Below are 15,720 nucleotides of genomic sequence, written 5' to 3'. Positions count from 1 at the left end.
AGAACCACTAAGGAAGCAGTATAGGCAAATTCTTTCTCTATGAACCTCTGAAAAAATCTGTTTAAAATTTGTAGCCTTTTCCCTAAACACTACCTCCACTGGAATGTTAGGCTCCAAGGACAGGCTTAAGAAGAAAATGAACAAGAAACTACTAAAAGCAAGCCTTTAAACATAGACTAAGGAAACAAAGAAAGAAAAAAAGGTTTCTGAATCATCACACATACTATTCTCTGTAACCTCAGCATAATGAATGACAGGAAGCTTGCTAGGAACTTCAGTGGACACCCATATTCCTTTCTCTTAGCAGAAGTGGGACTTACAGCTCTGTTGGGTTATCTGATGGGTCCCTTTGGCAGGGCTCAGCTGTCCTTGTTGCCAACAATCAGTAAATACAGAGTGAGCCTCAAACTTGAAGTCAAACCACTCAGCATCATTGTCTTTGAAGGACCTGTTAGTGGTTGCCTGCATTTATCTCCCTAGGAATAAGGATGTAGGGGTAACCAGCTAGCAAAGTTATCTCTGAAAAGCACAGCTCTAAGGGGGAAGTGAAAGAAGTATCTGTTCTGTCATCCACAGAAATGGGTTTTTTTTCTTTTTTCTTATAAAGGCATCAACTCCACCTCTTGGAATTTAAAGCTCAGCTACACAGACAGGAGAACTCACCACCCCCCTGCCATGCATCCATTGTGCATACATATCTCAGTTGCACTTCAGGCTGAATGGAAAACTGGGGTCTAGAACCACTCTGGGAACTAACACAGAGAGCAGCCAAAGAGGAGGTGCAATGGTTATGGCTAACCCTTATTTTGTCTTTAATTGCTGATCTTGCAGCTGTCCCTCAAAAGACTATTTTAAAAGTGCTTAATTCAAAATATTCATATTTGACACATTTAAAGTAATTCTGCAAATACCAGGAGCTCTCAAGGGAACAAATAATGTGGATGCTTCATAAAGATGATCTAATAAGGAGAAGATGTACGATGCTTTGTGTGCAGAGAAATTCTTCAGCATGACTGCTAACACTTTGTTACTGTAAACTTGGAAGGAATATTATTTGATTAATTTAACCTTGCTATTTTCTGTTTCATATTTCCCCTCTTTCCCTTCCTCTTAAGGACCTGCCAGAAAAAATAAGCAGCTGAAATAAATTATCAAGAATTTTAACAATTTTAATAATCATTGTATTGCAAAACCAATGGACTATGAATAAGTTTTATTGCTCCTCTAAAATATTCATGGATGGCTCAAAGAACAAAGCTCCATTGGCCCACCTGGCAGTCTTCTTAAGAGTACCAATAAAGGAAAAAGTAGGGTCATGCAAATGCTCAACCAGAAAGCATTTTTCAAAAATGCCATTAGGTAGGCAGGATCAGGAGGAGAATGATACTTTACCGAATGCCAAGTTAATTTGAAAAAGTGCCATCAGTGATGCTACAAGACTTAACAAGAACTGTGTTACCTAAGGAGAAGGCAGCCCCTTCCCATGGTACTCAGCAGTCAGACAGACACATAGGGGTCCTTGGAAGGTTCCAGGCCCAGTCTCATCTTACAAAGTCTTATCTTATGCAGCCTGGCAAAGCTGCACCTGACCCACAGCTCTAAGTTGATTACCAAAATCCTACATGAGATTCCTTCCCCTTGCAGAGGAAGACAAGGGGCACACAGTGAATCTGTCTGTGCAAGCCATCTTTGAGGGATAATAAAAATGCTGCTTTTACCAAGAGCCCTTTAAACTGAACTCAACCCGAATGTTCAACTGTTACAAATGGGACTGATAAGCCTCCAACCTCAAGTGCCGCAGTACCAGTGACGGTATTTTTTTCCAAATCCCCACAAGGATTTCTTCTCTCCTTCTTTCTGCCCTTTTGTCATTTCAGTCTCTGAATCAGAAGTACACCTGCTGTCATGATAAATACCTCCCTTTCTTTCTCAGCCCTCTGCACCTTGAGATCTTTGTTGGCTCCTTCAGAAGACACCCGGGGGAACTCACACTTTCTATAACATCACTGTAACATCACACTGCAGTGCTCAGTGCAATTATGATGTTAAACAGAACATTTGATAATGTGTCCTGAATGGAATTTGTAGCAGTCCTGTAATAATTCTTCTGGAAAACATCAGCCCTTGTGAGGACTTGGCAATGCTTCATTTCTCATGGACGCAGGAAAATTTAAACAACCCTGTGAATGATGATTTAACCCTTGTTTTATAATTCCTTTAAGTGTAGAAAATAATTCACACATATTTCAGTTTTTCTCTTATTTTTCTTGAAATGGAGGAATGTTTTTTCAGGTCTATAATTCTTTTGTCACCAGGAAAATATTTACGTCTTCCAGGTAGTTTAATGTTTGAGCATAAACATTTTCTGCCATAACAGGCTACCTTGTTATGAGGGCTTTTTGATAGTCTAGTTTGAAAAAGCCTGTTCCAATGTCTGTCAGCTGTTCAGTGGCCTGGTTTTTGAAGAGTCTGGTAAGCCATTTCCCAGCAGAGGGACTTAGTGCCACCAGGACTCCCCACTGCCTTTCGTTCTCACGATCGTGGCCTGTGTTTGTAGAAAGTGGATTTGCAGTTTTGATAAAACCTGTGCAAATCCACAGCTATGCTGTTCAGAATAAAATTCAATACAATAGTTCAGTTGGGAGTGATCTTCAATCACCAGGTGTAACTTGCTCCCTACTGCATGATTTATCCTGAAAAAATTGTTTGATCTAAACAGGATTTCCTGCTTGTAGGTCCAACCAGAATGTAGCTGTTTGCAATGGGAAATTTGAGCACTTTACACATAAATCTTCCTTAAATCATACCTAGATATAATAATGTTGAGTTAAAGATCTCAAAGTCCACTGCAATCCAAATTTTCCATCTTGTATCAGACTGCTGGGTAAGTATTCCTGAACTGATAAGTAGTTTTCCCAATGCTTTGATAACTGCAAGGCTATTATCCTCATTGGGAGGATAACAATGCTATAAATAGGTTATCTCTTGTGCTTTTAAACCTGTGGTTAGTACCCATCCTGTTGCTATGGTTTACCTGAAAGCAGTGGTTCTCTGCTCCAAGCAGTGGGACAACAACACTGGTACATTGCTTTTGGTACCTAATGTTCAAATAATGAGAGCTGTTTAGTAGCAAATTCATATTTTCTCTTTGTAATACCAATGCAAATGTGGCATTTACATTCCTGTGTGCCACTGTCTTATCCTTGCTTCATCAGCACAGAAGTACTGGGAAAAAACCCAAAGAAAAATATTGATAAAAAAGCTCCAGCAGGCCCAAGTGTATATCTGACTTCACATTCAGGCCATTTTCCAGTGTCCTGTATTTTTCATCAGAGCCAGAAATCTCTTCTTTGCTTGCTTTGTTTTTATCTTTTGCCCCTTACTTAAAAATCTGTTCACAGAAAAGCTGTGTGTTTTTTATTGTAGTTTCATGCTTTCTGTATGCTAGAGGGTAAATTATCTCCATGTCTGTTCCACTTACAATCACATTTAGACATGAACTTGCTTATTAGCAGTGTACATGCTGCTGCTCTGACATAGCTACTGTAGTAGCTCTAAGCATTCACATTTAGCTCTTACATTTTTTATCCTGTTTATTAATCTACAATGAACTTTTAAATCTTTAATATTTTATGAGTAGCAATTAGTCTTTTTGCAGAGTTAGGAAGGTGATGCCTTATTTCTTCAAAATTTTTTACTTGTATTTTAGTTAAAAATACCATTTGTAGTCAGAAAATTCTCTGAGAGAGCTCCTAGCATTTTAGATCTCTGTGGTCTGCTGGTGTCAAATCAAAGCCATCTTTTACCTGGCTAGCAATGGGTTTATTCCTTTTTTCTTCCCTTTTTTTTTTCTTTTTCTTTTTCTTTTTCTTTTTCTTTTTCTTTTTCTTTTTCTTTTTCTTTTTCTTTTTCTTTTTCTTTTTCTTTTCCTTTTCCTTTTTCTTTTTCTTTTTCTTTTTCTTTTCCTTTTCCTTTTTCTTTTTCTTTTTCTTTTTCTTTTTCTTTTTCTTTTTTCTTTGTTTCCTGGTTTTTCACAATTTTCTTTGCAATTAGAGATATTGAGGTGTAAAAGAGAACCATTTCCCCAGCCTCTTCTTCACTCACCCATCTTGCATCTGGGGTTGGATTTTCCAGGCTGATTCATGTTCTTTCCCACTTGTTTTGTTTGCTCTGCAGCTTTCCTGGTGTGCACTGTCATGTCCAGCCCACTCACTCCTGGTCCCTAACAAACTATCCAAGAACAAGAGGAGTGCACACCCATGGAGCATCACCAAAATTCTGCATGTCTTCTTTATCTATTTCTCTACTTTTCCATTTGTCTGTCATCAAGCACAACCTCAACTATACAAAGTTTCCTTTCCCAGAAGAATTCCTGGACAGGACTCTGTAAATAAGGGATACTGTCCACTATGGTATCCATCTGTGGTAAGCAGTTTCTAGGCCATGAACTAAACCTCTGAGATAACACTGGCTGCCCTTTATCCTTGACTAATGTAGAAGATCAAAGAGAGAAACAGCAAACCACCAAGGAGACTACTGTGGATCACAAGAGGGGCCAGAAATTCAAGAACAGTTGGACAGCAACAGAGGAGAGGAACCTAACAGAGATGCACAGAAACCTTGGCATGAAATCTATGCTTCAGAGGGGGATGCTGGAAAAAACACAGCTGTGCCAGATCACAAGCAGAGAGACAACTGGGAAGGGAAAAGAGGATGGTGCAGAGTGTGGCCCCGTGATGCTGAGAGATGCCAGCTGCAGCACAAGGGGAAGCCAGCAACAGATGGAGGTGTTCAAACAGACATGATGGGCAGCAAATGGCAAAGCCACCTAAGCTCCTTTCTGTTGGCTCCTGTAGGCACTGACCTCCATTTGGGGGTTTGCCTTTGATGCAAGTGCACTTCTTCACAAGTAGGAATGGGCTCTTGTGCCTCCACACAAGCAGAGAACAGGGATGCTGTTTCCAAGACCTGATGACAGTGCACACAGATGTAGATAAGATTTTCACAAATGTACAGGCCATGCTGCTGTTGTGCCTTTATCACAGCCATCTTTCCTTCACAAGTAACTCTTCCCTCTTCTCATCCTGGTTCCAGCTGCAGTAAGTTCTGGCTCTTAAAGAAGTAATTTTTTACCAAAATTATCTGCCTCACACTGAAAGCCAAATTATTCTGCCAACTCTTGCATGTTATACTCACAAAAATAAAAGGCATAGCCCGTGAAGTGCTGTAGACACCAGCCAGCTTCTTGGAGGTCAAAATGTCATTTCATGGACTATAAAGGTAACCACAGGAGCTAAATTAAACCTCTGAGTGGGGAACTCAAGCCATTAGGCTCTGTTCTTTTCCCCTCAACTTCCCTCCTTTCTCAGACTCAAGGGAGCCTGTTTCTTGTTTTTTCAGACAAGCCACCCACTCACAGGATATTCAACCAGAGAATTTCCACGGTGCATTCTTGGCAGTCTGGTGCTCACCGCAGTGGCTGACCTGACCCACTAGCTTGCCTTGTCACAGCAGCCATAACACAAGTCAGTTCCTAGGTTTCTGCAACAGCAGAGAGATGAGGAACTGAGCCCTGCCTTTCTGGGGCTGCTTTGTCCAAACCTTACACCACGTAAGCTGATCAAATGCTTCCAGGCACTCCAGGTGCCCAGGCAGAGCATTTGCCTGGCAATGTGCATTCTTCCTTGGCTGCTGTGGATGGGACACTTAAGCAAAGGGCTGGTATGTTAAACAACTTATTCTTTGGACTGAAAGCAGCACCTTTTTTCATGAGGCACATACTACACAATTTTCTAAAAAGACCACAGAGCTCTTCTGACAGGTTTGGTGGAGAAATGGAAGCATGCATGACTGAAAGTCTGCATTATCATACATCCAGTGTTTACTGGCAGCTCTCAAGCAGAATTATGAGTACTGGATGGTGGGACATGTATTTAAATGCATGGCTCAGAGGAAAGAGAGTTAACACTAATAACAGCCACATGAATAAGGGCCAACTTCACTAAAACTCTCAGCTATCCAGGAGTTCTCCTGTCCCCCATGCGGACTGACACACAAACAAGATGTACTGCAAGACTTCAGAATAAAATAAGAACCTCTGGAAGCAATTCCAGACTTCTGTGTACATGTGGTTTATCAGCATCAATCATAATGGCAACAAGCATGCAATTTTCCCCACAAAAAAACCCACCCAAAGCCCTCAGCCACGGTGTAGAAGGAATGTATTGAGGCAACGACTCAGGGTGAAAAATCAAGGAGAGAGCTGAAACCCTCCACAAAAGCCTTGAGGTGCTGATCTGGTGAGAACTTCCAGGGCAATTGCTTCAAACATCAAGAAGCAAAGCAGAGGATGGATGGCATGTAAGAGGAAACAGCCACATTTGGGGGTAGATTAAGGTGGAAGAATGCACCTTGATAAATGTAACTGTCCTGTTCATTTCCCTTTCAAACTTCCAGTATGGTGACTGTTCATGTTTTCAGGTAAGGCTCTAATTTATCCTCCCCTCTTCCTCTTTTTGGTTACTCATCTCATTTAGGTAAAGAGACATCCTGGTTTACAAGAAGTATTTTTTTCCAAGCCAGTTCCTAAACTACCTTCAGCACCTCAGAAATGTATTACACTTTTGCAGAGTTCTGCCTCTAATTTCACCATCTTAGATTTATTTGAGCTTTCTGAAAAGTCATTCTAACCCGCACAGCCTAAACCTCACAAAATTGTTCCAACAAATGCTGGAGATGCCAGAACCAGCCACAAACTCTTGTCCTGGTGCCTTGAGTCTAAAGAAGAGGTGTTCTGAGAAAAGACTCAGCACTTGTTGGGATCAGCAAATCTAGGCCATACACATTGCAAAAGCTTAACTCCTTCCTTTGAGACTGCTTCTCACTGCCATAGTAACAAGCAAATCAGATAAAGTTAACAACAAATGAAAAAGCAGGACTGGCCTTTAGCCATGTTACTGCTCCACCTGCTCAGAGACCAGCCAAGCTGTCAGTGCTCCAGATGTACAGCATAGCTGGATATTAAAATTTAGCAGAAGTTCATTTCTATTTCACTAAACAGGAGAATGGTTATTGCCTGAGCCTCCTTATAGTGAAACAATAGAAATGTCAGCAGAGGATGACTGGGTTATCAGAATTTAATTTCATTGGGACTGTATTTGAACTGAACTCAGGCTGGATAGAGAAATTGTGATGGGTAGGGAGACATAAAGCTTTCTTCTCCTATTGTGCAGCAAATAGAGTATTTACTGTACAGCACAGACACTTCTGGACCAAGGCATTTTTGTTCAGAAATAATTTTAAATTGAAACCATGGCTTCCCTTTTAACTGGATTTTTGACCCATTTCATGAAGGTCTTGCACATTTGTCAGTTCTGAAATGCTCTGTGCTGGCAGACAGGAAAGAAGCATGAGTCTGAGCCCCAAGTTGTTCTGACTATTGATTCTCATCAATCCACCTTTAAAAATAAATCACACTGTTCAGACTGGCTATCAACAAGAGCCAAACATAGTACTACTTATAGAATCACAGAATGGTTCAGAATGGAAGGGACCTTCAATGCTCACCTAGTCCCACCTCTGCCATGGGCAGGGACACCTTTCCCTAGATCAGGTTGCTCCAAGTCCCATGCAACCTGGCTTGAACAGTTTCAATAACGGGGCAGATACAGCTCCTCTGGGCAACTTCTTTTAGTGACTCACCACTCTCATCATATAAAAAATTCTTTCTTATGCCCAATCTACTTGATAAGTGCTTTTGGTGGTAGGTACTAATCACAAGTACGAGGCTGAGACAGCAGGGTATATGGTGATACCTCTGGTATACACAGACACACCAGGATGAGCATCTCCAGTGTCTCCTTGTGCACTTCTGCCCTGTCATGCCACACACTGCATTTAGAACAGTCACTGTTAAAGATGAAACTATTCTGCTTCAAGTGGTCAGAGCTCCCAGTAAAAACAGCGATCAGCAGGAGGGTATCCATCCCATGTGCCAAAGAAACAGGGAAATACACAAGAGAAAATTTATTTTAGGGGGGCTCTTGGAAAGAAGATTATATTCTTTCCTTTGTATATACTGAGTGGAAGAGGTTTTACACAAAGCATAGATTTTGTATTTCTGCTGAAAGAAGTCTGAAAAAAGCACTGAAACAAGACTGCAGCTTTTAGGCCAACATTAGCTGATGCAACTGTCTGCTCTGATTGTCTGTTCTCATGCCAAAGCATTTGTGCCACACTTGCAGAGGTGCACATCAGTGTGACACCCCATACTGACTTCAATCCTACAGTCCAAAGTTAGCTTCATTTTCTTGTGGAATTAAGAGAAATGAAACTAGAAATCAATATCACCAGTTTTAAGGTGTGAATTGTATTATTTGTCAATGCTTTCCATATTGTAAATAGGGTCCACATGGAAAGAGTCTTGAAGTAAATAAAAATGCTGTTTATCAGCAGTTGGCTTAGGCACCTGGTTTTTCAGTGATTTCAGTGCAGGCAGAGACTGACTCACAGAGAGTCTTGGACTAGCAGGAAAACATCGACCTAGGAATGCTAGTGCACAGCCAATTCTCCCAGCACCTCGTTGATCAGCAATTAAGAGCCTTTCCCTGAAGAGGTCAAAAGCAGTGGCTCCTTATGTCCCTCTCAGATGGGCTGACCAGGGAATCACACCAAAACAAGTCCAAAGACAGGCTCCAAAGCCTACATGGTTCAGGTTTAAACCCACTCCATAATAACGTCACATGTTTTCTATGAAAATCGTGGGAAGATCTTTGTACACAGAAGGATAGTAGAACTGGTGCAGAACATACCCAACAGATTCATGTCAAAATCTCATTTAGGTCTTACTGTCATAGTCTCTGTCCTAGAGACCACAAACATACACATGGGAGATTATACCATTGTTTCTGGTTAAGATCATATCCTACATTTCCACAAAGGAACACATGACATATTCAAGCAAAAAGGGTAGTGGATTTTTGCAGCAGTATCACCAGAGAGAGGAGGTATTTGCTTGGAAAATACAGAAACCCCACTTCTAGCCTGTTTTATGAAGACAAGATTATCCTCTTCTCAGTTAAATGTCATTCTCGACTTATTCCACTGCTGACTCCTTTCCTTTACTTCTCACAAGACATCAAGAATTAATGAGACAGAAGTTTAAATAAGGGAGAAGATAAAAGCTTAGCACACAAGTTATGTTTTATAGTTTTATAGGTGTAATTTTAAGTATCAGTATGGGAACTGAGATATTTAAACCTCTCAACTATCACATGATCTTATAAAATTTGAAGAACTCATAGATACAGATAAAGCTACTTGCTGCTAAAACCACAGGCTAGACCAGCTATAAGCTAGGACCACATTTAGAGCAAAGCAATTAACACAGAAATGAAATTCTCTTTCATAGTCACACTGAAAACAAAGCACATAAGTAATATGAACACACATCACGCTGTCTGTGGCTCTGCATGCCATACTTTTGAATGAAATAAATTATTAAAGAAATTAATGTACCTTCATTACTTATTCTTCAGCTGCTCTGCATCCATTCTTCTAATTAAGAAAATTGCCTAGACTAAATATCGTGATTAAAATAGTGCACCATGTATCTAGAGAATACCTAATTTTTTGCAGTGCTGACTTTTTTATTCAATAGTGATACTTCAGAGATATTATGTCACTAGTGAATAAGTTTATTCCAGTTGCTTTTTTACTACATCTTTTTAACTTGGATGGCAAACAACATCATCCTATTTTGAGACTCTTAATCTATTGATCAGAATTGATTTTTGGTACGCCTTTTGTATATAGAAATGCTGGAATTAAGTGTTTTCTAATATTTTTCAATGACAGTGCTATTGATGAAACAGTAAGACAAACACAAACAATTCTCTGCTTAACTTTAACTGATGTCACACACAAAGTATAAAAGGGGTCTCTGAAAAAAGACACTTACCTGGTATGTAAACAATACTTCACTTGGTGATCTACCCAGTTTTCCATTGATGTTAACTTCAATTTGACCTTGTTGTGGTTCATTCATTGGTCCAACTTGACACACAATCCTAAAAGGAAAGAATGTAAGCTTATCTGTTAGAAGTAACAGCTGTAATACCAGTGCAATGTATGTGAGCTACCACACACACTGCAAGCAAGAGCACCAACTTTGCCTTATCCTATGCTATGTAATCCAGTGCTGCCTCAGATTCCTAGCAAAACCACCCAAGAACAGTTTGCTTGTCTATCCAAGGGCTGATAAAACAGAAACCTGAGCCCTGTACACAGCCACTTCAGCAGTCTGTTAGTAGAAGTGCCTTCTCAGAAGACTCAGATTCAGCCCCATAAGTCAGTTGAACCTCTGCAACCTGACACAAGATTTACTGTGAACTTTGTGATGTTAGAAAAACCCAAACCCACAGAGCAGCCCCCCACCTCCTTGATGCAAACATCAGACCATCTTATAATTTTGTGTGTTTTAACTGCTGATAATTTTGTTGTGCATCTTGCTACCTTTCAGCTTCAAACCTTTCACACCTATGATCAAAATCCCTTCAGAATTACTGTTCTCTGAAAATAAATAAATTCACAGATAACACATGCAAAATCAGAGGTCAAGGAGCACTAGCCATGAAAATGCTGCCTTAGATCTAACACTGCTGCTGAGTGATAGCTAGGATGTTTAAATTATTATATGAAACAGGTAAACCACAGAATAATAGCATTAAAAGGCAATAAGGATTCAACACTCTTGAAAACTGGAACAAATGCTTAATGGAGAGCTGATAATACAGTTAGATAAGGAGGTATATAGTGCTTGTAGCCTGCTCAGTCAGTTTCATATAGGCCACACCCTGAGGATCACAGCTCATTTCTGTCACTCTCCCTCCAGGATTATTGCTATTCTTTCTTAATCAGTGGACAACTTCTTAAAAAAACCCAAAGTGGCAAAAAACCCCTCAACTACTTCAATTTACTGGGTATAATGTACTTAAATCAGGACTTATAATAAAAGGATTGTCAAGTCCCTCTGCAGATCACTCCAGCCTTTTTTTCTGGGTACTGGCAAATGGACAAAATTCTCGGAATTCTTGCATGTCCTGGCATGTGTATGGCTGCCTGAGCCTGTTCCTCATCATCTCTCTACTGTATTCTTGGAAGTTGTATCTTCATGTCAGGCAGAAACAGGAAATGGTGCCTTTGGAGGAATTTTTACCATATGTCAAGCTAGGGAAAGCAGTCGGGGGCCGGGGCCGGGGACTGTGGGGGAAACATCATAGCAGGGATTTTAATTGGAAAAGTTCCCTCCCCTTCCCAGCGCTGGCATCGCCTCCCTTCCCCCACACTTCTAATGGAAAACTACAAAGAATGACTTCTCCAAGGCCAACAATTAAATCACCAGAGCCAGAAAGCACCCTTAAGTGTCTTAAATCTTGCTGTGCATGGGAGGCACTGTCTCCTAAAAAGATTAGCTTTTAACTGCAGAAGGATAGGGGGGCAAGACAAGGCACTTTTAATTATTTTTTAATTTTAATTTTATAAAAAGAAGTTAATAATAATAAAAAAGAAAAGAGGAAGACAAATACAGAAAATTAAAGATATCTATTTGAAGATTTTGACAACTTCTTTTTTTAAGATTCCTTAGCCAGGAACATCCTTCAAAACCCACTAATTTGTTGATAAATGACATGATGCAAGTTGCATTTGTTCTCACCCATTACTACATTGCCAGAACTTAGGAAACCAGTAATGTTGCTATGATACAAGGAACCAGTCATCTCAGTTCTGGCTCCTTTCCATGTATTTAAAAATATCAAAAAGCTTTAGAAAAAGCCAAGAGGATGGGGAAATTCTTGCAAGGCTATGTTGCAATTCAGTGTAGCATTTGCAAACACTGAAAATAGGGAATGGGAAAAGATGACTGGTTGGAAGTACATGTAAATGCAGGAGTGATGGCAATAAAATTGGGAAGCAGTAAGAAACAGCTATTCTTTACCTTCTTCAGTCCTAGAGGCCTGGGAAGCTTCTAAATGCCTAATCCACACATTGACTAAAGCTAAATATTTTCCAAAAGCTAAAAAAGAATCACTTAGGTGTCTTCAAAGTTACTTTCATAACATGCCACAGGAACAGCAAAAAGTTACTGTCTTACAATTTAAATTATAGGAAGGAAAAGAAAGCCAAGGTTTCAACTGCAGCTTTCAAAAGTGAATGAAAGAAAAATCCATCATTACTCTTAACATTACTACTGAACCTTCCTGCAATGCTTTTCATCAGCTAATATCAAAAGGGTATTTCCCCCTTGAAATTAGAAGCTTGATATAATCTGTAGTAAACACCTAGATACCTACCTAGAAGAATTTAGACATTCTGTTTTAATTTTTGGCACTCCTTAAGAGTGTGACAAGTAACCCACAAAACATCTACCAACCTGCTTAGGCAATTCAACATCCATGGACTTGTTGGCTTAGAGATGAAACTTAGTCATCTACAGCTAAACCTGAGCTCTGGGCTCCCTCCCTCGCCCCAGGCAAGAACCTCTGTGGCTAGACTAAAGAGATTTAAGCTTCTTCTTGTTTTCCCTACTTTCCCATAAATCTTGTCTGCTTGGCTTCACTGTGGTTCAGATTTAGCAAAGTTTTAATGACTAGATGCACATGTAGAATGCCTTGAATTTAAAAAGAAATCGTCTTGGTATATGTGCAGTAATAGCTTATGAAAGCTTTTCAATCAAGTAAGCAAGAAACTTCAATCAGGAGCAGGATGGCAGGGCACCATTGTAAATTTGTAGCTGTATTACAATCTGTAACAATATTAAATAAAGAGTCAGACATGTTACTATGAAATATTGCATGTATATCATAGCAATAGTTATTTCTTCAAATGGTAACCTTTTGTAACCACAAGAAGATCATCTTTTCTTGAAAATGCTCAGAGGTTCCTTTTTTCTTCTAAAATCTAGTGAAAAGCATCCATCAATTACCTTGTGGAAACAGAGTAGAACTCCTCTTTAAAAAGACATTCCTTGTCTGCCACTGTTATGTTTTTTACATCTTCTGCCTTTATTCCCAAATTAGATCCCATTATGGTCAAAAGAATTCCACCACTTAGTGGTCCGGTTTTTGGCTCAATCTGTGTTTGCATAAGGGACATGAAAAAAAACAAAAAGCAAAATTAAATACTGCAGTGACTATGTTGCTCTTCTATATTATTTAAAGCTACTTTGACTTACCAACATTTGAAATGCAGATGTTTCTTGTAGGACAAACAAAAAACATGCTATGCAACTTTTTTAATGTTAATTAATCATCTGTTAGCTCAGAACTAGTATTCAGCAGCTGAAGATTTCATGTCTCCTGTGGCAGACTGTTATGAACAAAACTCTTGCCTGGTGTTTATTCTATTTAAAGTTTGCTTCCTCCACTGAAGTACTGTGATTTTGAAAAGCAAATGCATTGCACCCTTCTCACAATCCTTCCACAGAGCTTTTCCACCACCCTGTTGTTGTGATTTTATCCCTTTAGGTTCACAGCAGAGCAGTGCACCTTCCTAACACACAGTGTTGCCCCACATAGTGTTTTCAAAAATTCCTCCAGTCCCTTGATTTTCCTTAGTGCATCTCATGGCAGGGTGCTGCATCATGGGCTGATGCTAACCAAGTAATTTGCAAATAAAATGAGGGCAGAGAAGATCATGCAGTTGCAGTGGACTGCTCAGACTGGAATATGGCCCTAACAGGCACTTCAATTCAGACCATTTGTTGGGAGGATGTCCTGCTGCCTTCCTACACAATGCTTGGAGCACCTTCAGCAAGACCTTTTCAGGCCTTCAGCTTTGGAGAGCTGCAAGTTTGCCATCAAGAAGAGCAAGGTTGCACTTCAATGCCTGCTCCATCAAAATCAGTCTCTCAGGTCTAAGCAAGTCTGAGCACAGCGATGTGGCTGCCTCTGCTGGCTGCCTAGCCACTGGCTGTCCATCTGCACTCAACCCAGAAACAAGCTAGCTGAAAAGTTACTCAGCTGTTTGTCTAGCTCTTTCCAAATGTTAGTATGAACATAACTAAATCTAAACCTAATGTAAGATCCGGAAACCTAAAATATTTTAGTTTTTTTTTTAATCCACAATAATGTAGAAACAGTATCCCAGGTGAAAACACTTTTTTTTAGATTTTCCTTTTCCTTTTTCCTCAAATCATGGGCGCAGATACTACACAAGTATTCTTCTCCACACATTCTGTCAAGCTGCTAGGGTATTTACCTTCTTTATCAGACTTCAGCTGTTTAACAGCCATTTCTTCTTAGATGTACCCTCATGGCCAACCTTCCTCAGTCTACTGCAGGTCTGCCAGTAGGCACATTCCACCTCTAACTGCACAGTCTCCAGGGATGCAGTGTCCCTACCAGTTTGAGCCACAGGTTTCAGACACAGTTCCTACTGAGTGAAACACCCCTGCTACAGCTCTCAACCTGTGTCATACAGTTATCACATTTTGTGATGGCTTGGGATGTGTTCTCATCAAACAGTGTGTCAGAGTTTCTAAGTGCAGATACTACTGCTGCAGCAATTTAGATTTGCCCAGTGGAAGCATGTATCACTCTTTTCTCAACAATTATGTCCATAAAAGCAGCATTTGGCTTGTTTCTGGAGAGCACATGCATTTATGACTTTCTTTGCCTGCTGATCCACCAACGTGGACAGCAATCTTCCCTGACCCTGAGTGAATGCTCCAACTGCAGAGTAAGCCAGGTGCACACTTGGCCTCTCTGACTTCTTACATTCAGTTCCTACAGCCTTGGATTTGATGCTGGTGTGGACTGAAAAATATCACTGACACCTGGAGAACACTTTGTGATGCAGAAACAATCTGCTCCCTTATTAAATACTATTTAAAAGTCCACCTTGAAGCCTGTAGAAGAACCTGTTATGTATTTGTAGTTCCAGGAACAGTAAACATCTCTTACAGACTCATTTCAGGTAGAAAGGACTTCATTAGAGAAAAAATGCATGCCAAGAATGCAAGAATCAAATGCCACGTTTTAGGCATGCACTGCTACCCTGGCTTCTGATACAGCGAGGACAAGGCTTGAGGCCCAAAGACTCCATTCAATCTCTTATTTTGAGTTTTTACAAATCTCTCACACACATCACTACTGACATTATTTCCTTTCAGCTATTTCAGAGGCTTACTTAACACCCGAGGAAAAACAATCTGCCTTTCAGTATGATTTTGCTCGGCTGCTTTCTCCTGAAAAATATTTTGCTGGTAGGGAGAGGAAAAAAGCAATCTTACACCAGTGATTTCTGGAGGAGGACACGTGTCGGTGGGGGCAGCGTGACAGAGCTTCTCATAAAGGCACTTGCTGGGCTTGCCATCCTCCTCACACCACACACACTTGTACTCGGGCCGGGCAGCAAGGCACAGGCTGCAGTCGCTTCGTCCGTAGGAGCAGTTGTACAGAGTCACTGCAAGATGAACAGCAAACATATTTAGATGTTCCTCTCTGTTTCAAGGATATTCAGTGTCCTTAGGAAGGAAAAGTAACCCTCAGTATAAAGTTCAGTGGAGTCACGTGAGTAATATGTGCAGTCTGTGCTTAACCCCTGAATGATGCTGAGAGAAAATTTTATTTTTTCTCTATGGAAAAACCTGACATTTATCCATGTGCAGAGTATGACTAGTCTGCAAATATTTTTTTGTCACTCAGGCACTGTCAAAACATT

The 15,720-nt window shown here is 40.3% G+C and overlaps 1 protein-coding gene across 5 annotated transcripts in view; it reads right to left on the bottom strand.

The window, feature by feature from the left end:
- PLXNB2 (plexin B2) overlaps positions 1-15,720 on the bottom strand; it is a 252,813-nt gene that overhangs the window by 36,330 nt on the left and 200,763 nt on the right. For all 5 annotated transcript variants that reach the window (XM_059847228.1, XM_059847233.1, XM_059847230.1 and 2 more), the window contains 3 exons: positions 15,290-15,462; positions 12,983-13,131; positions 9,959-10,067 (listed from right to left, as the gene is read on the bottom strand). In XM_059847228.1, coding sequence (XP_059703211.1) covers positions 9,959-10,067; positions 12,983-13,131; positions 15,290-15,462 — 431 coding nt within the window. The remainder of the gene's footprint in view (positions 1-9,958; positions 10,068-12,982; positions 13,132-15,289; positions 15,463-15,720) is intronic.

This window comes from Haemorhous mexicanus, chromosome 5 (assembly GCF_027477595.1).
Source record: "Haemorhous mexicanus isolate bHaeMex1 chromosome 5, bHaeMex1.pri, whole genome shotgun sequence".
NCBI lineage: Eukaryota > Metazoa > Chordata > Aves > Passeriformes > Fringillidae > Haemorhous > Haemorhous mexicanus.
Note: the sequence above shows the minus strand (reverse complement) of the source record. Positions and strands in the feature narration are given on the sequence as shown.